Genomic DNA, 20301 nt, shown 5'->3' with positions numbered 1-20301 from the left:
TTAGCACATCAGGTCAAATGTGAGTCATTTAACACAAGTGCAGAAAATGTATCTTTTAACCAGACTACGGCATCAAAATGCAAAGGCACAGGAGAACATTTGATGAGGATAAGCACAAATTAAAAGACAACGGCACTCCTTATGCTCGGCTCTCTCTGCCAAAATTAGAAAAATACATATGAGGAAAGGCAATTTTTTGCATTGCCAGGACCAGCACTGGACTACACCGAAAAATCACACTGAATATGCCTGTCTATGATAAAGATTAACAGATAATATTGGGAAACGAATACTTCCACAGCAGTGGTGCAGGTTTTCTAGAATGGCAACCCACTAGTACTAATGGTTGGCAATAATGTAAACCATGAGTTTGACATATGTAATAAGATTGATCTTTATACGTTCTTCGTAGAATCACCACTCAAGATAAGTTCTTTGTAGCACCACCAAGGTGTTAATTACAGCTTTCCAGACAGGAAATGGGAGTGAACAATGGTTGTCTTACTATAGTATAGAGAGTGGTGGATCAGGCAGTGCTTTTTAAGATGCATCCTGCGGTAGTATTTGATGCAAATGTAACACAGGAGTAGGAGGGCTAATTATCCCTAACATCACCATGCTATCCTTAGACAATAATACCTGATGTAAAGAGATGCCTTCTTTAGAATGAGAACCCATTCTACTTTCCAGCAGGGTGCAGACAAAAGAAACGTTCTGGCACAGAAACACTTAGTGGAGAAGTGTGGCTCACCGATTAGAGCGGCAGACCCTGAGGCAGAGGTCTGGCCCGGGACCAGGGTTCAATTCCCGACGCGGCAGGGTCACTCTTGGGCTCAATGTCCACGGACTCGATAATTCTCGCCTCGGTGCCTACTCTAATCATGGGTCCCACTCTGCAACTCTGGGCAATAGCTTGCTTAATCTACACAAAGGCCCCGAAATCGCTAGGATGCCTGGCCTCCACCTTGGGGGTACCCATTAGGGGGCATCTCACAGGGAAAGCCAGGAAGGGTTCCACAGCGGTATACAGCGCCAGGATGCCTGAAAGGTGATAGTGCGCTTTACAAGTATACATACATTTACATTTACATGTGTACGCATTAACGAATGTGAAAAACAAATGAACATTGCCATTACTTTAGTGAAATCATCAAATTGAGGGGGGAGAAAGCTTACCAAGTTCCATCATGGCTGCTTTTAATGGGGTGCTCCAGCTTGACTCCGTCTTCCGGGTGGAGTGTGGCAGTAAGACTCAGCTGCTGAACCAAAGCATGCAATCGGGGGGTACACAAAGTGGCACTGCACCAATGCAAGCACAGTTGAGCATATCAGGGCAAGGTATCATTTTGGGGGGGGGGGTGGGAGGAACAGGACTACCTTTGAACATGAGAATTGCGTTCTTCAAGGAGAGGCTGCTGGAGTCAGGAATGCCATTGGAATGGAACTCAGCCTGTGTGGTGCACATGCTGTGCTACTGAGCCCCATTATGAGCATAGAGCTTCACCTTCTCTGAGGCTTGGCCACTAATTTCTAGAGCAATGAAGTTTTCAAGGCTACATAGATGAGTGGTGCCCCCATTGCGGTGTGGCACAATAGAAAACAAAGTATTCAGAAGGCAAGTAAGAGGCTAGAGTGCCGATGCGTGGGAGCCCTTGATAACACCATTTGCACTGCGACTTCAAAAAGCAGTACTTACAAATACGTAGACTGAATTCTTCCTACCCTGCGAGTGGTGCCATGCGTCTTCTGAGTGAGTGGTTCAGATGAATGTCAGGGACTCTATTCACCCAAGTGAAGCTAATCAAACCCTCCAAGTAAAAAAAAAAGTGTGAGTCTAAACCGTCCACGTCTGATGCGGAAAATTTGAAATGGAGGGGAAACAGCTGACTCTCACTTTGCTCCACCCAAACCAGGGTAATCAGTCCTGTTTGAAATATTGCAGGACTTGAAAAAGCCTTCAAGGACATGTCTGAGAAAGCTTCAGTGGTGGACGGTAGTGGCAAAGAATTTTGCCAGAATGGGGACCCTAGTAAATGAGATACAAAATTTGAATATCAATGTGATGTCTGTGGGAATGCAACATCAACATCAAGTTCTCTAAAGATCATGAAAAAGAATCTTTCAGGAACAGCGCTACATCCTCGTTTCTAGCACTGGAGTAGTGTAGAGCATAGAAATTATACCAGGATCAGTAAGATGAGGGTGCAAGAGAGACCCACATTCTCTAGTATGGACCTGGGATAACTATTGATGGAATTTTTTTAGGTTCAAAGTTTTTAAAGAGACTTTTAACAAGTCACCTGAAATAAAGAGAGACCAGGATATCCATTAAATGATAAAAAAGTGTGATGGGCAAGGCAACATTTTTGTATATTTAGTTGTGTTCAGGTAGTGGGAATGACAGACCAGCTCTGCTCATTTTGATGTACTTGGAGATTTTGCTATGTCATCCAGCGAAATGATGAATGATCAAAGATAGGTAACCAATTCTGCCTGGTCAAAGATAGGTAAGCAATTCGGACTGGTCAAAGAAAGGTCACCGTATGCACAATCAACCCAAGGCTACTCTTAGACCCTTGAAAACGACCCACACAGAATGCATTTCAGAAGGACTAGAGTCTTATATCTGATATCATGTGAGTATGTGAGTACCTGACCCACACAGTATTTTATGGAAGCTGAGCAAATGTTGGCTTGTATGAATCAACACATTTCACCAGAGGGTCTCTTCTCTGACTTTGAGTGTTTAACAAGTCTAAATATCCATAGTAAAAGAGGTTTTGCACACCCTTCCCCCATTCTCTCCTTAAGCCCAGTAGGTTTGTGGGACGAGAAGCCATGTTTGACATTTTGCTTAAGCTAGCCTGTTTTCATATTAAAAATGGGTTCGGGGCTTTGATAGTGAATGTACAGTTGATCTACACTGCACTGGAAGTCCAGATGTTCTCTTATGTACAGCCACGGTTGGCGTCACTAATAAACAGTTTTTAGAGGACAACATATTTCATGTACCGCCCTGGAAATGAACCTATGGTACTTATTGCGATAAACCTCGGATCTTGGATACAAATCTAGTCCTCAATTGAAGAGCGGAGACCATTTCGGTCAGTAATGCCATTTTGAGAAAGGATTTGAAAATGCACAGATTTAGTGTAGTCCAAAAAGATCCTTTTACTACCCATTATTAAAACCGAGAGTAGAGGCACAGGCTGATCTCTCGTGTCAGGATTTCAACATACAATAGCTGATGGGCCTCCCAGAATACCAAGGCTCTCCCCCCACTGGGGCTGGAGACCAGATCCTCAAACTTCCAGCATCACTCGCTCTAAAACAGAACACAGGACTTAAAACTTTTGCCTCTAATAAATATTTAAATTCCATATCATCATATAACCTTAGGACGAATATGTTTAAACCGTAACCGATTCTGAATTACGCCTAGCTACTACTGGAGCTCAAGATATGGCAATTCACAAATAGTGAAACTCTCGACATCAGGCGAGCAGCTTCACTGTCAGGAGGGAGTGAGGACCCATGGAGGAGGGGAGAGGTGCTTGTAGAATCTACACAGGTACCGCCTCTGGAGCTCAGTCTATGATTGTGGACTAGCACCAAGGGGGAGTATTATAAAAATACTTTTTGCCCGCAGGTAAAGTGACGATGTGCACAATAGTGAAACCGGAACTCACTACTGCATCTACTTCATTCTCGAGAACCAGTAGGTTACAATATTAGTTCAAGAGTTAAACATCTGGTTGTTCTCCCACTCTGGTAAGATCTACATTTTTTATAGTGCCTGAAAGTGCAATCTCCAAACCAGGGCATACCTCTAAAGGTTAGCAGGTCACCATAGACAATGTTGTTCATTCATTCATTCACAGACAAAATCAAAGGCAGTAAGAAATGAAATGGTGATGTGTCAAGCAAATGTGGTACGGTTCTGGCTTTCCTGTTTCCCAGATGCTTCGTTGTTTGGTGCAGAAGGCGAGGGTTTAGAAACATTGCAGGTGAACTGAGCCCAGAGGTGGCATAATGTTACATTTGACTTTGCGTAGAACAGAAAATACCCATTCACCGGACCTTGTTGGTTGAAGAAATAAAAAAAAATGTATTTATATGGGGCTTGCTATTCCTGAGGTTGAAGCATTCCTAACTTTAGGGAAAATAAAAAATGTAAGGCACTGTAGCGCAAAACCGGAGACTGTATGGAGATGTCAGCTTTTTGCTGGTAATGCTATCCTCCTAATTTCTCTGTGTTGTATCACCAGGAGTAGGCGCTCGTGGCATTCGTCCAAAGCTTGTCCTTAAAATCAGTTCGGGCCACAGCTGCAGGCAGAGAATGAAGTTATTCATTCAGTGTACTCGACAAGCGTGCTATGTACGTCACGTCCATTCGTAACCTCAGTGGGGGATGGGTTGCGCATTTATGTGGTTCTTACAAGGTAGCACGAGAGAATGCATCGGGTTCCTCGTGACTTCTTCCCTCGTTCTTGCCATTGGTTGTTCTACTCGGGGCTCATCATGATAACATGAAAACAGAGGCATAGAGGCGCAGGCGCGTGAGTGCCACCTGTCATCGTGGGTATCTAACATAAACAGCTGTCGAATTAGAAGGGGATGCCTTTTCTTTCTGCATACATTCTCCCAGTGGGAAAACCAACATCAGCCAGAGGCTGTCCGCTGCAAGCAGCGCACCCCTGGGAGATGCAGTGCGTGCAGTGCAGCAGTAGGCCTGCTCTGCGCCGCTGCATCTTTCTAGAGACTCGAAGACACGTGTTAGGAGACAGGAGCAACCAAATACAACACTCGGGGCACTTTCGTTCTACCGCTGACGTCAGACTCGCCGTGCAATAGCCCCTGTGACTAGCAGTGCTCACAATTGGACTCTTGTGATTTCAGGTGAAGCTGCTGTCATCTCAGAGGGCCTGTGCTGCGGAAGACTCCACCGCGACTAGAGCAGTGCAGCAGTGCAGCAGTGCAGGCGGGAGACGAGGACACACCCCTGCACGTTGGTTATTCCGGATTTCCTTAGAAAGAGAATGATGATCTTTTATGTTTTAGGTGAGCAGTGCACGAACAAGCAGGTACGGGACTACATCCACTGCCTCGGTAGCAGAGTAGGCCTGGCTTATAGACCCCTTCCTTGGGGAGTGCAGCCTGGGCTGCTCCCTCCTCAAACTGCATTCACCTGTGCAGGCAGTGCAATTGCAGCAGGGCGGGTTTTAGTGCTGGTGGCAACATCTTTGTTGTCGCCCAAACGGTGACCTTCTTCTCCATGTATTCTCTCACTACACCCACCAACAGTGCCCGCCATCTCTTCACAACCCCTCTCTTAAATATATTTATTTGTTTTATAGTGCTACTCATCCCAATGTGGGGTGTCAGGGTGCTTTAGATCACACACACACACATTATACAGCGACAATGACTCATACAAGCAGGGCCGACTTTAGGGCAGTGCAACTGGTGCAACTGCCCCTGATATTAGGGAGCGCTGTGTTCAGAAATAAAATGGGTTTAAACGCACCTGCTTTTGAGTTCCTTGTAAGTCCAGCAGTTTTCAGGCAACAATAAAAATGTAAGAATAACACAGGTTATTAATGTTCCTGCTGGAGCGAGATCTGAGTTTTGTCTAGTGGGAGTTTTGACTCATTATAAAGTAGTGCAGAGGGATAATTTGCCCGCTGCAAAGAAAGTGCACCATGCAGATCACAGAACGGTATTTTATGTGCCTAGCTCAGTAGGTTACTGCCTTTGTCACAGAAATCCCTTTGATAGTTGAAGTTCATAAGTTACAATCCTAATATAACACAATGACCTATTAAATGTCATCAAAGAGCTGCAAGCAAACTGCAAGGTATTGGTTATGCCGCTATGTTTTTTCCCCAGTCTTTCATTATCCTAATGTTGCTAAAGGGTTAGCTTGGGTAGGAATATATTCTCATTAGGAAAGCCAACCACAACCACTGAGATCAATGGCGTAGCAAGGAAATGGCGTAGCAAGGGAATAGCGGTGTGAAGCGGTCCGCCCCTGGCGGCACAAGTTTTAGGGGATCGCCAGCACGCCTGCCCCCTCTTCCATGTGGCCGTTGGATTTCAAAGGCAAGGAGCGCCATGGGAGGCAAAGTGTCTAGCTACGCCACTGACAGATACGTTTTAAATCCTGAGTTTGTGTTTCTCCAGACCAAACACTCTTAAAATATACTGTCTACTGGACGATATGTGATTCCTACACCTTGTAATCCTCAAATCCTCATTACCTCTCTAACTGGGACAAGAGAAAATTCGGATCGCTCTAGTAAGTACATTAATCGCCACGGCTATCTTCACATTGTTAGAATTAGCCTGAATATTGCGGGCAACAGGAAGAACTCTGCAGCAGGTGCCTTTCACCTTGAAAGGTATTTTAAAATGCGGCGCCCCCCTGAGCTTGGTGCCATGTGCCGGGGCACCAGCAGCAATGCCCCAAAGCTGGCACTGAACTGTGGAGCAGCACTGACGCAGGAATAAGATGTGTGGCAAACTTTTCATGAGTTGGGGGTGGGTGGGGGGGGAGGAATCTTAATCAGTTAACCCCATGGTAGACAATCTTTCTTTACTTAAGACAGCACACTAAATACAGCACGTACCCATGCACACACAATCTAGCCAGCACCTATTCCCTAAAAAAGATGTCAGTCATGTAAAAGCAGCAAAATGGCCAGATATCGCACCAGTTTTGGATTGGAACTGTTTATCGCAGTGAGGGGTGCGGTACCAGAGTATCATAAACAAAAAATCATCTAACAAAAATATTTATCCTATTGTATATAAGAAAATCACCCCATTGAAGAGAACAACAGAAAATCCAGAGCCAATGGAGCAATTTTTTGTAAGCAATATTTAGGATAACATTTCGGTCATACAATATTTTGCAAACACTCGTATGTTGCACAACCACTGGAGAAGCTCAGACCTCCACAAAAGGTTTTCATGGATGAAATGTTCTTTATATAAATTGTTTTGCCCTGAGATGTGAAACAAACTTTAATAAACAGGAGATTTGAAAACTTGTATAGAAATCGGTCGATGGTATAAGTGTAATATAGACATTACTATCAATATCGTTTTGGGATCGTTCCTCACGTGATCCCATTAGTCTGCATCATTGGAGACAACTGCTGTCACCTGCTCCCAGTGGTCGAGCAGTAATCCTGCTTGGACTTAGACATTTGGAGCCTTAACTGAGCAGACACCCCAGCAGTCTACAGTGTGCTTAGAGCATGAACAGACCCGGCCAGAACACCCTCTTATCATGGAGGCCGTGAAATGCCAGATAAGAGACACAAGGCCAAGGGACTAGAAAACAAGAGATGATCTGTTGGGTAAACATCCTTTAGAACAAAGCCGGAATCATGCTGAGCCTTCACAGTGCCGGCAACAGAACGAATGCATCTTTGGCACGCAATCGTTTTGCACGCAAGTCGTTACAACCACTTGCTTTAGGGGTGCGCAATGGTGGAGTGGTGTTGGAATTAAAGTCCAACATCTTCCCTACTGTTGCACAGACTGGAGTTGGAATACTAAATTAAACTATTCCAATATCCAGTCCCCCCTTCCAAGGGATCACTGACATAATATCGACGTCACAAATATCGAGATACACAAATATCGAGTGAAAAATATCGAGTGACAAAATATCGACTCCCTATCTACAAACAGGTAAGTACCAAAATATCGACTCCAAAATATCGACTTACAAAAATATAGACTGTCAAAATATCGATTTTTTTAAATGTCTTAAAATTAAGTTAAAACTAATATAGTAATAAATATATTTATTATAAACTTAGAAATAATTATTTTAAAAATTTAATTTTAATAAATAATTTCTATAATTAAAAAAATGATATCACCAAAAATAATACATATATATATATATATATATATATATATATATATATATATATATATATATATATATATATATATATGTAAACATATTATTAAATAAACATATATAACATTTTTAGCGTAGCATAGAAAATGGTTAAAATTTATTGTAACAACTATAGTGAGTTCAACATTAGCAAAAGTGTTGGATAGCGTAGAGGTAAAATTTACTATTCCCACTCCAGTGGGTGCAACAGTAGGGAAAGCGCTGGATAGCGTAGGGGTTAAAATTACTATTCCCACTCCAGGGATGTATGACGTTACAACGCATACTTTTACAACACCTACCATTACATCAAAACTTTTACAACACAAAAACTTTTACAACTTATACATTTACAACGCAAGATTTTACAACGCATATACCTTTACAACGCATACCATTACAACGTAAGTATTGGTAAGTATATAATATTTATTTTAATATAAATTAATTTAAAATATTATAATATAATTTAATTTTATTTAATTGTATTTAATTAATGTAATTTAAATGTAATTTTACTTTATTTTTACAAAGTACCCCTGTACCCCAAAAACCCTAAACTGACCCTGAACCCTAAAAATACCCCTTTACCCAAAAACTGAAAACTGACCCTGAACCCTAAAAATACGCCTTTACCCAAAAACTGAAAACTGACCCTGAACCCTAAAAATACCCCTTTACCCCAAAAACTGAAAACTGACCCTGAACCCTAAAAATACCCCTTTACCCAAAAACTGAAAACTGACCCTGAACCCTAAAAATACCCCTTTACCCCAGAAACTGAAAACTGACCCTGAACCCTAAAAATACCCCTTTACCCAAAAACTGAAAACTGACCCTGAACCCTAAATATACCCCTTTTCCCCAAAAACTGAAAACTGACCCTGAACCCTAAAAATACCCCTCTACCCAAAAACTGAAAACTGACCCTGAACCCTAAATATACCCCGGCGCCATTCGAGGAGAGACACTGTATAATGCAGACCTGACCAAATCGCTTTTTAAACTTATTATTTGCATTACTACTGTAATATTGTTGTTTTAATAATTACTGTGAGCAAAGCGGTAATTTAACATCTATTGCATTTAAAGACGCTGGCGAGCGCTTTTATATTCTAACGCGTGCAGGGCGACTGATTACTAGCGCCACTTGTCACTTGCATTCTTACCTTTGCCAGCGGCCCCTCTGCCTCGTTCCATCGCGGCCTTTGCCGATTGAGTGGAGGGCGGCTCACCTACCGCGGCTCCTAGTGCCGGCCTGGTGGTGGGAACGGGCGCCATATTGGGAGGAGTCAGAGAGCACTGGGACCTGTGGCAGCGGTCCAGTCGCTCGAGGCTCCCTCACATAAAACGTGATGTGTTGGAGGGAGCGCAGCGGACGAGCGCAGTGGGCGCGACGGAGGCGCGCCGGAGTCGCGCTAGAGTCAAGCTCGTCTGCGCTCGTCCGTGAGCGTCCGGGGCTAGGGGCTAAGGATTCTATCAGTTCCTACACTTACACATCCGCTGAGTTACAAGCGTTAAGACCTACCTCTATGATGTGTACCCCCGTACCTCTCAACACGACGAAACGTATATCTCGTCTTGGTATCAGTAATCCTGCCAATTTAGCTGCTGATTCTGCTCCTAAATACGCGGTTTTGGAAACTACGCCAAGTATAACCTGTAATTTTAAGTGTATTTATTTAAATACCCGCTCTATGATCAGACACCAGATGGATATTTTCCTGCTGCTTTCTGATATAAAACCAGATCTGCTGCTACTAACCGAGACGTGGCTCACCCCGGACTCCCTACCAGACATCTTAGTTGCTTTGCCTGCGGACTATTATATTATCTCAGAAACCCGTCCGGCAGGTAAAGCTGGGGGTGGAGTAGCCATCATTGTCAATAAGAAATATCAACTTAGACAACTTCCCTCTCTACACTTACCCAATGTAGAGAACATAGTAGCTAAATTAGACACTGCTAATGGGACACTTGTTGTGGTCTTATTATATCGCCCACCTCAAACCATGACCACTTTTCCTTCCACCCTTGCAGAGCAACTGGCTACGCTGGCCATAAACAATTCCAAACTACTTCTGATAGGGGACCTGAACCTCTGGTTTGATAATACAGCATTAGACCCCCAAGCAGCTGAGATGAAGGACCTTCTGAACGACATTAACTTAACGCAATATATTGATACTAAAACCCACCAGAAGGGCCATAGTCTTGACCAAATCTGGTCTCTGAATCTACTTGTACACTCCATTGATATTAAACCCTGTAGTTGGTCTGACCACTTTAGCATCAGTTTCTCCTTTTGTGTTGATAAAACCCCCCAATTTAAGCTGCAAGCTACTAATTCGATTCGAAAATGGTCCTCCATGGACATGTCAGCTTTTTAAAATTTCTTAAAGACTACTTTGCCTGTACAGAGTTGTGATGTGGAGACAGCCGACTGTAGGCTTAAAGAATGGCTAACGTCGGCCATCAACATTTACGCTCCTCTTACCCGCTTTTGTAACTCACATGGCGTGGACGCACACAAATGGTTCACGCCGGAGTTAAAGAAATTAAAACTAGAAGTGAGGCAGCAGGAGAGAATTTGGCGAATTAATTACTGCCCCCAAGCTAGGATTGCATATTGCTCAACTAGGAAAGCCTATCAAAAAACACTACATACTCATAAGACTGATTATTTCTCTACAAAAATTTTAAATGCGACTAACAAGTCGAAAGAAATCTTCAGGATTGTGACTGAGCTGTGTAATGATGATAGAACTTCTCCTCCGGTAGTCCCCTCACAAATACTCTGCAACTCGCTTAATGATTTTTTTAGTGATAAGATATTATTGATTAAGGACAACTTATCCAAACTTCCAGTCTGTGCCCCTATGGATGATATCTTTTTTAATCCTTTAACATTGCATTCTTTTCCTTTAATTGATGACAAAACCTTTTCAGATTTACTCATTAGAGTTAAATCAGGATCTCCTGAGGATGTTTGCCCCCCCCAAATAAAGAGAGAAATCGGTCGGGCAATCCCAGATAGCATGATCCCTTTGCTTAACAGCTCCCTTACGTCGGGGACAGTCCCCAACAGCTTCAAACAGGCCTTACTGATTCCCTTAAAAAAAAAATCAGGTATTGACTCTTTAGACCTTTCTAACTATCGGCCAATATCACTTCTGCCCTACTTATCTAAGATTTTGGAGGCTCATGTCACCAACAGCCTTTCAAATTTTGTGGAAGACTCCGGTTACTTACAACCTAACCAGGCAGGCTTTCGGCCTGGCCATTCCACCGAGGCAGTTATACTGGCCGTTCAGAATACTCTAAGGTCTAATGCCGACAAGGACTTGCACCAGGCCTTGGTGCTTCTGGATCTGTCTGCTGCATTCGACACGGTTGACCATACCATTCTGGTCAACCGTGTCGAACAGGCCGGTCTTAGAGACTTGGCCTTGGCCTGGCTCAAGTCTTTTATATCAGAACGCACCCAGTCTGTTCGGCTGGGATCTTTCACAGCCCCAAAAAATAGTTCCCTTTGTGGGGTTCCTCAAGGATCTTCCTTGTCCCCTTTATTATTTAATTTATATATGCGGCCTCTTCTGTTCTCCCTAAGAGAGCACAAGGTTACTGTATATAACTATGCAGACGACCTGCAGTTGGTTTTTGTACTAAACTCACTAAATGCGGCCGAGGATTTTCAGGCAACCATGTCTCTTATTCAAAGGTGGATGTCTCTAAATCATCTCAAATTAAACCCGGGGAAAACCGAGCTGATCCTGCCTGGGAAGAGCGAGATCAGTTGGAGCCCACGTTTCTGGCCGCCTGACATGGGTTCTCCTCCAAAAAAATCCCAAACAGTAAAAAGCCTGGGAGTGACTCTCAATGAGGACCTTACCTTGAAATCTCAAATTGGAACGGTGGTTTCCTCTGGCTTTTTCCAACTGAGGAAGATCAGGAAGATAGCACACCTCCTCACTGACCTGGCTTTAATTCAGGTAGTCAGTGCTTTAGTTCTCTCTCATATTGATTTCTCAAATGGCCTCTATCTGGGTTCACCTATTGGTCAACTCAGAAGATTGCAATACCTGCAGAATCAAGCTGCCAGACTAATCTGCAAGGTACCTAAATGGGAATCAATTCGATCAGGACTAGAGAACTTGCACTGGTTGCCCGTGGCACAGAGAGCCACATTCAAGGTAGGCTGCATTGTTTTCAAGGCCTTGGAGGGTAAGGGCCCAATGTTTATTAAACAACTGATAGGGAGATATAGTCCCTCACGAAGTTTGAGATCAGCTCACAAAGACCTACTTGAGGTCCCCCGTTTCAAAAAGAAACGACAGGGAGGTAGCAGTTTTCATTTTTTAGCTGCTTCCTTGTGGAACTCCCTTCCTTTGACTCTGCGACATAGCAGGGATCTTCTCGCCTTTAGAAAGGCATTTAAAACTTTCCTTTTCACACAGGCCTATTTGAAATAGCGATTTTTTTTTATGCCTTGTTATGTTTTGATTCTCTCCTCAGCGCCAAGAAGGTTTTTGGGCGTACGCGCGCTTAACAAGTATTAAATAACATAACATAACATAACATAACTTACCCCAAAAACTGAAAACTGACCCTGAACCCTAAAAATACCCCTTTACCCAAAAACTGAAAACTGACCCTGAACCCTACAAATACCCCTTTACCCAAAAACTGAAAACTGACCATGAACTCTAAAAATACCCCTTTACCCAAAAACTGAAAACTGACCCTGAACCCTAAAAATACCCCTTTACCCAAAAACCGAAAACTGACCCTGAACCCTAAAAATACCCCTTTACCCAAAAACTGAAAACTGACCCTGAACCCTAAAAAGACCCCTTTACCCAAAAACTGAAAAATGACCATGAACTCTAAAAATACCCCTTTACCTAAAAACTGAAAACTGACCCTGAACCCTAAAAATACCCCTTTACCCAAAAACTGAAAACTGACCCTGAACCCTAAAAATACCCCTTTACCCAAAAACCCAAACATATAACATTTAAAAAATAATTATATACTTAGCAATACTTACATTGCAATGGTATGCGTTGTAAAGGTATCTGCGTTGTAAAAACATGCTTTGTAAATGTATGCGTTGTAAAAGTTTTTGCGTTGTAAAATTTTCGTTGTAATGGTAGTGCATAGTAAAAGTTGCGTTGTAAACGTTGCATACCCACTCCAGTGGGTGCAACAGTAGGGAAAGTGTTGTATAGCGTAGGGGTTAAAATTACTATTCCAACTTCAGAGAGTGCAATAATAGGGAAAGTAAATACTTCACAAATAGATATAAATAACATAAATAGTAATACCAATTACAAATAAATAAAATATTTTACTTGTGTATAAAAATATTAAATATTTATTTATAAATACAAAATAAAATTATTTAATTATAAAAATTGCCTACTCATAATAATTAATTACCTATTAACAATAAATTAATTTACAATTTCAAAATTAAGAAATTAATTTTAATTACCAATTATATTAGAATTAATTACCTCTTAAAAATTAATTAACAATTAATTCAAAATAAATACCAATAATTTAAATGACATATTAAATTAATGAGAATTAATTTATTTCCCACCCTCTTCCCCTATAAACCCACAACCCGCTACAGAAAATAAATGAATGAAATTAACATATTTATCAATTAATGAACTAAATTATTTACCAATCATATTTTTATTAATTACCAATTATTATTTAATTAACAATGTATTCCAAATAATTAAGAATAAATAAATTAACATATTTAATTAATTATAATTTAATTACTTCCCACCCTATTCCCCTATAAACCCACAACCCGCTACAGAAAATAATTTAATAAAATTAACATATTTATCAATTAATCAATTATAATTAATTACCAATTATATTTTAATTAATTACCAATTAATACATAATTAACAATTAATGATAAATAAATATCAATAAATAATTAAAAAAATTTAATTAATTATAATTAAATTACTTCCCACCCTATTCCCCTATAAACCCACAACCCGCTACAGAAAATAAATTACTAAAATTAAAATATTTATCAATTAATCAATTATAATTAATTACCAATTATATTTTAATTAATTACCAATTAATAAATAATTCACAATTAATTATAAATAAATATCAATAAATAATTTAAAACATTTAATTAATTAGAATTAAATTACTTCCCACCCTATTCCCCTATAAACCCACAACCCGCTACAGAAAATAAATTACTAAAATTAAAATATTTATCAATTAATCAATTATAATTAATTACCAAATATATTTTAATTAATTACCAGTTAATAATTAATTAACAATTAATTCTAAATAAATATCAATAAATAAATTAACATATTTAATTAATTATAATTAAATTACTTCCCACCCTATTCCCCTATAAACCCACAACCCGCTACAGAAAATAAATTACTAACATTAAATTATTTATCAATTAATCAATTATAATTAATTACCAATAATATTTTAATTAATTACCAATTAATAATTAATTAACAATTAATTCTAAATAAATATCAATAAATAAATTAACATATTTAATTAATTATAATTAAATTACTTCCCACCCTATTCCCCTATAAACCCACAACCCGCTACAGACTTATATTACACAAAAAATAAAAATTATTATTAACTTACCTTAAATTCGATATTTTTGTTGGCTATATTATGTCTAGTCGATATTATGTCCATTCTATATTTTTTATTCGATATTATGTCCATTCTATTCGATATTAATTTTCTCTAGTCGATATTTTTGTTGTCTATATTATGTCTAGTCGATATTATGTCCATTCTATATTTTTTACTCGATATTCTGTCCAGTCGAAATAAAAGACTCGATATTATGACTGCACACCCTTCCAAGGCAAGTCATTAAAACAACTTGCGTGCATATAGCAAATGCCTACTAAAGACGCATTAGTTCAAATAACGGAGTTCCTAAGGCATGCGTGAAAAACGCATCCGGCATTCCGTCATACATTCCATCTGTTGTGCACATACACAATCAAAGATAGCAGTCTGCCCAAGAACCTATCGCACCAGGAATCCAAAGAACTGCCCTACTGAATATTCATTTACATAACATTGTATACCATATGTATAATTAATTTTTCACTCTATTACAAATGTGTTAGCTTTGCAGATGTGAGCTAGAAGAATGTGCGTGTGTGTGCATGGCTTAGCATTGCAAGGTTTGATGTGAGTGATTTGGAGGCAATCAACAGGGTACACTTTGCCTGCTTAGTTAGGCTATCCTAGTTTAGGCTGCAGGGCCATGTGTACCTCGAGAGTGCATTGCAGACAACTTTTCCTTTCCGGTCATCCTGTCAAATCACAGGATCTTGGCCAATCGGAGGGAAATGGAAAGGCATGTGACATCAGTGGTGAATGCAATCTTTGAACCACATAATATTACCCTCATTTTCTTGGCATGGCAAGGCTGCCACTCTGGCATTTCTCTGGTAGGCAGCAGGAATGATTGTCATGACTCAACCATGCCCATATGGCCCTATTGTAGTTTTGGCTAACAGTAGTTTGGGACTGGTTTGAAGTTTTTTTCCAGTTCCTATTTTGGTTTCCAGCCTCGCCAAACTTAGGGGGACTTGCAGCTCCAAACTCTGGTGGTTAAGACTGACCACTTTCCCTTGTGCACTCACTGTTTTGAAAATGTGTCGATCTGCATCTAGCACATCTGCGGATGGTTATATTAGCACAGAGGATGAGGAGGAGCCCTACTGCACTATAAGGGGTCTCTTTGGTTTCTGCTGCCTCTCTGAAGGAAGGGTTGGTCAGAAAGAGACCTCGAAAGGTTGATTTCCTCATTGGAAGTGTCTGCAGCCGGACTGCCTATGTTTCATGTAAAAGTTTTATGCTATGATATTAAAAGTACTTTTCTTCTCTTGATGGTCAGGAACACCAGGGACCAAAATAATGCCTGGTTTCGCAATTCAATTGATCTAGGCTTTTATTTTATTATCCTACGGATAATATTTAGGTTTGTATATGTTAGCAAAGGGAAAATCCTAATTCAATTGAAAGGTCTAAATAAAGCTTACACACTGTTCAGATAGTTTGGGGGGTAATAAAGACTATTCTTGGGGCACCTGTAATTACTATTGAGCCAGTAAGTTTCTGGATCAGGAGCACTAATGACTAGAAAATAATCTGACTTGTAATAATACCCTGGCTCCGATCTTGCTCCATACCTCAATTTTACTGCACTGATCCAAGCTATGTCAAAATCCTTTACAGCAATGGAAGAGGGTTTACACTCCTAATACATCATCTGAGCTAATCTGGGCGTAGAAACGTTCTGCATTGAGAACGACATCAAAAGCCCTTCTTGCCGCCTTCTGAAGGGAGCCAATGCATCCTTCTTACCCGGCTGAAGGTGGTTGCAGCCCTTCATGCACAACTGCTATAGACAGTGGCTGAATCTTTGCTTGCTATCTATACCACACCTTTGTTTATTTAGTAACAGGGGTCCTCACAATGCAAAACTATTCCAGTGTGATTCGACTGGTTACATCACATAAGAGGAATTTCACTTTGGTGGGTGATCACAGGAGGCTGTGTTTGTTTACAGGCACTTGTTGGTTTACACTGTGGAAGGAGCCAGGTGGCCGGGCTTGCATATTTGTAGCAAATTTGCCCAAACTTAGGTGGTGCTATAGTGGGGTAGATGGTGATAGCATACCAGCTCTCTGTTCAAATCTCATTTACATTACACTGATTAATCAGTGAGCCACAAGGTAAGATAACGTGAATCCGCATATAGTTTAGGAATGTTTCGGGGTTGAATTTGTATTGCCGGAGAGACACTTCAGCACATGGCCACAATAGCTTTGCTGTGATGTGAACATGCTATTGTTATTATTCGTCAGTCTTCTATTACTCTACGGGGTTGATATTTTGGTCCATCATTTCCTGAGCATTAAACTTGCTGAAATTCTGCGGGCCACTCGGGAGCATTGGGTGATAGCTTCATGAGGCATTGCTGATCACAGGCTCACCATAAACAATATTCCTTTGAGACTTCGATTCCCAGAGCTGAAAGTTTCCTAAATGCATTACTCAGGGAAGGGTAAATTGAATGAGACTCTTACAGCTGTTCGTATTGCAGGTGACCCCTTACACAGATGGGCAAAAGTTGTTAATAAATTAATGAAAATGAACAATCTGATTGATGAATGTCACAATTTTCCTGCTCAAGAAAATGAATTTACCTATTATACCACAAAAAACGACCCTTCATCTCTTATTGATCATTGCCTCCTCTGAGATTGGCTGATAAATTAGGTAGATGAAATCAGAATACTGTAGCGGGTCCTCCCCAGCCCGGGAGCTTGCAAATGAACACGCCACATATGGAGCTCCATAGGAGACGCCTTAATTCTTTCATTTATGAACACAAACTGCAAACATTAAATCATGATTTTAATAGCCACACCTTAACACCTCCCAACAGATCACTCAACTTCCTTTTCAGTGACCGTCCACAATCACGAGTGTCCTAGCGCATACAAATATCAATGACACTGCAAATAAAACCCTTTGTCATTCCCTAGTATTAGTACAGCTCAATCTGCCTCGTGAGCTATCATTTCATGAGTGACCATTAATGAGTGTAGCTTTTCAAACACACATACAAGGGGAGCTTTACGTTGACATGGGGCGCTTACATAAAAAGCATAGATATTTCACAGGTGGCTGAAATCCTGAAGTCTCATAAGGAAGAATTAGATATGCTTGAAAACTTTTAAAAAGCTTTAGAGACTACAATAATACTCTGGGGTACCTAGGGTTAATGTTGTCACTGCAGAGAGGATTAATGCTTTACTTGTATCCAGCTGTTTAGTAAAAAATTCTATTATTGGTCAGTACGATGAATACTAGGAAATATGGTAAGATGCCTGATAAGGTATTTTCATGAAAGGACCGGACTATGAAGGAGATTCACACAACTAAAATACGAGAAAGTACAAGGTCCAAGAAATAGCACATAATTAATTTGACAACTTTATTGTGATCACACCACTTTTGACATACCTCGGTTTTAGTTCTGCGTACCACGATGTCATTACTCCAGGCTGGACCGATGATGAAGGACCCAACATGAGACAGGGAAGGCTGCTGTTTGCAAACATTTTATGATCTGTTAATGCCTCATCTATTTAGTGCGTAGAAGGGGGCAATTTCAGCCACAGAACTATCTCCTTCAATGCCCATGATATATTACTTAAACCTGCCAGGCATCATAGTAGTGCTCCTGCTGAAGATCATATTCGTGTATCAAAAGGGATAATTAGCCAAGGTGAATACATATCAAGTAATTTCTTTAGTATTGCTCTGGTCCTACCAGATCAGCCTGGCCTTACATTAGGGCGATCGACTGAAATCTGACAAGGAGGTCTGCAAACACGCATCAGTTTATGCAATCACTTGATGCTAGACACGGATAACGTAGTTTGCCTCCATATATTTAAAGTCCTTTACATTCTAGGGTTTGGGACATTGGTTCTTTCCTTGATATATCTTCTGCATAGTTGTCATTCCAATTTGAATTTGCACATACGTGTGTACGCCCTGTCTGAATTCCACATGCTTGGTTCTATTGTCGGGTTGGTGTGGAATGGCTGCCGGGGTGTGATTTCAGATGCTCTACTCCCACAGCCCCATATTTTGAGCCCCTCAAGAATCCTAATTTCTATTTGATGGGAATTTAGATGAACTCCAAAGTCAACGGGAATCAAATGCTTTGGGGAGTAATTTCTGTGGACTGTTCTTATCACACTGGGTAGATTAAATGAATAGCGGAGGCTTTCATTGGTAAGATTATCATACTACAGCTGAAAACTAGAATGACTGGTGCTGTACTAACAAGAGCTCTCCCCTGCCTTCCAGGAATGACTGGCCAATTTGCTGGCTCAAAATCATGATTTTAGAGCTCCAGTCCAAAAATCGTCACATGACTAATGAGTGGTTCATGCGAAATTGGCCAAAAGAAAAGTTATCACTGCACAGTGGCACAGGAACAAACTTGGGAGGACACATGAAACAGGTGCAAGTGATATGAGACAAAAGATAATGAAGCAGGTGGGCACCATACCTTTAGCCTGACTTGCTCGTAGATGACAACTGGCCTGTTGCTGAAGGTGATGGCATTGCAGAAACTCGCTTGCCTCTTCACTGCTTTCTGCGTTGGGTCCATGACGATCTGCGCTCCCTTGGCATGAGGATGGAAAAGCAGTGGACTAACTGGCAAAGAAGCGTGCTGAGGAATCGGCATACAATGCTTCTGCTTGTGGTGGCATCGGTGAGCAGTAGAGGCTGGAAATGGCCCACCTATAGAATCTAAAAGAAAATTACATTCCTCTGTAAAACTTCATTGGCAGTACAGCAAAAATGTTGCATTTGTCCATTTGTGAAAAACTTCACGGGTCCCAAAAGTACAACTCTTGAAAAGCCCTTTAGTGTATTACCCTCATAACTCAAAATGCCGACTTCGTAGAAAAGTATACAATATTAAACAATAATAAATATATAGTTAAAGCAAACGAAAACACAAACATTTTTAAAAAAAACATTGTTTGTTGTATTAAAAAGATGAACAGTTTATTACAAATCAATAAAATCAATGTTGTGTAACATCAATACAATACAGTGCCATACATTAGAATTTAAATTTTTATCTTAGTTAAAAAAATGCCGATACACATGTAAAAACAGTAAAAGAACACAAAATTCACAGTTGTCAGGGTTGTCGACGCAGCGTTTCGGTGTATTGCGATATCACCTTCATCAGGACAAACAATTCTATACAGAGAAAACATGCAATTAGATACATTCATAGGTCTTATTAAAAAAACATTCTTTTTACATTTTCCAAGGCACAGTTGTGTTTTCACTAATTGTTGTATTTCATTTTCTACACAAAAATACATTCCTATTAATAAGTAATATTGGTGTTTGAGTTATACTGGGCATTACATGTGGGTTCTTGACTTTAGTGTCAAGTAGTCACTCTAAGGTAGCTATAAAGGAATAAAGGAATAAATCTTAGTGCATACCTGCGAAAAATAAAAATTATCCCTCTCGTGTTATTTGGAGGTAATCTGATAGTTGTATCTCAAATGATAGAGGCTCTGGTCTAACACATCAAGTGCAAAGTTCCTTTCTGTAAAGAACATAAGATTACAGAAAATGACTATACATTCAGTCGCCGATTTCAATTTTTAAAATTTTGTAATCAGGGGCTCACATTAATTGAGCCCCTGATTACAAAATTTTAAAAATAGATACAACTATCAGATTACCTCCAATTAACACGAGAGGGATAATAT

General features: G+C 40.3%; 1 protein-coding gene across 1 annotated transcript in view; it reads right to left on the bottom strand.

The window, feature by feature from the left end:
- NEURL1 (neuralized E3 ubiquitin protein ligase 1) overlaps positions 1 to 20301 on the bottom strand; it is a 418646-nt gene that overhangs the window by 272659 nt on the left and 125686 nt on the right. Inside the window, exon 2 of the mRNA XM_078643702.1 lies at positions 19068 to 19312. Coding sequence (XP_078499828.1) covers positions 19068 to 19312 — 245 coding nt within the window. The remainder of the gene's footprint in view (positions 1 to 19067; positions 19313 to 20301) is intronic.

This window comes from Lissotriton helveticus, chromosome 5_1 (genome assembly GCF_964261635.1).
Source record: "Lissotriton helveticus chromosome 5_1, aLisHel1.1, whole genome shotgun sequence".
Lineage (NCBI taxonomy): Eukaryota > Metazoa > Chordata > Amphibia > Caudata > Salamandridae > Lissotriton > Lissotriton helveticus.
This window is presented reverse-complemented; position numbering and strand designations above follow the sequence as displayed.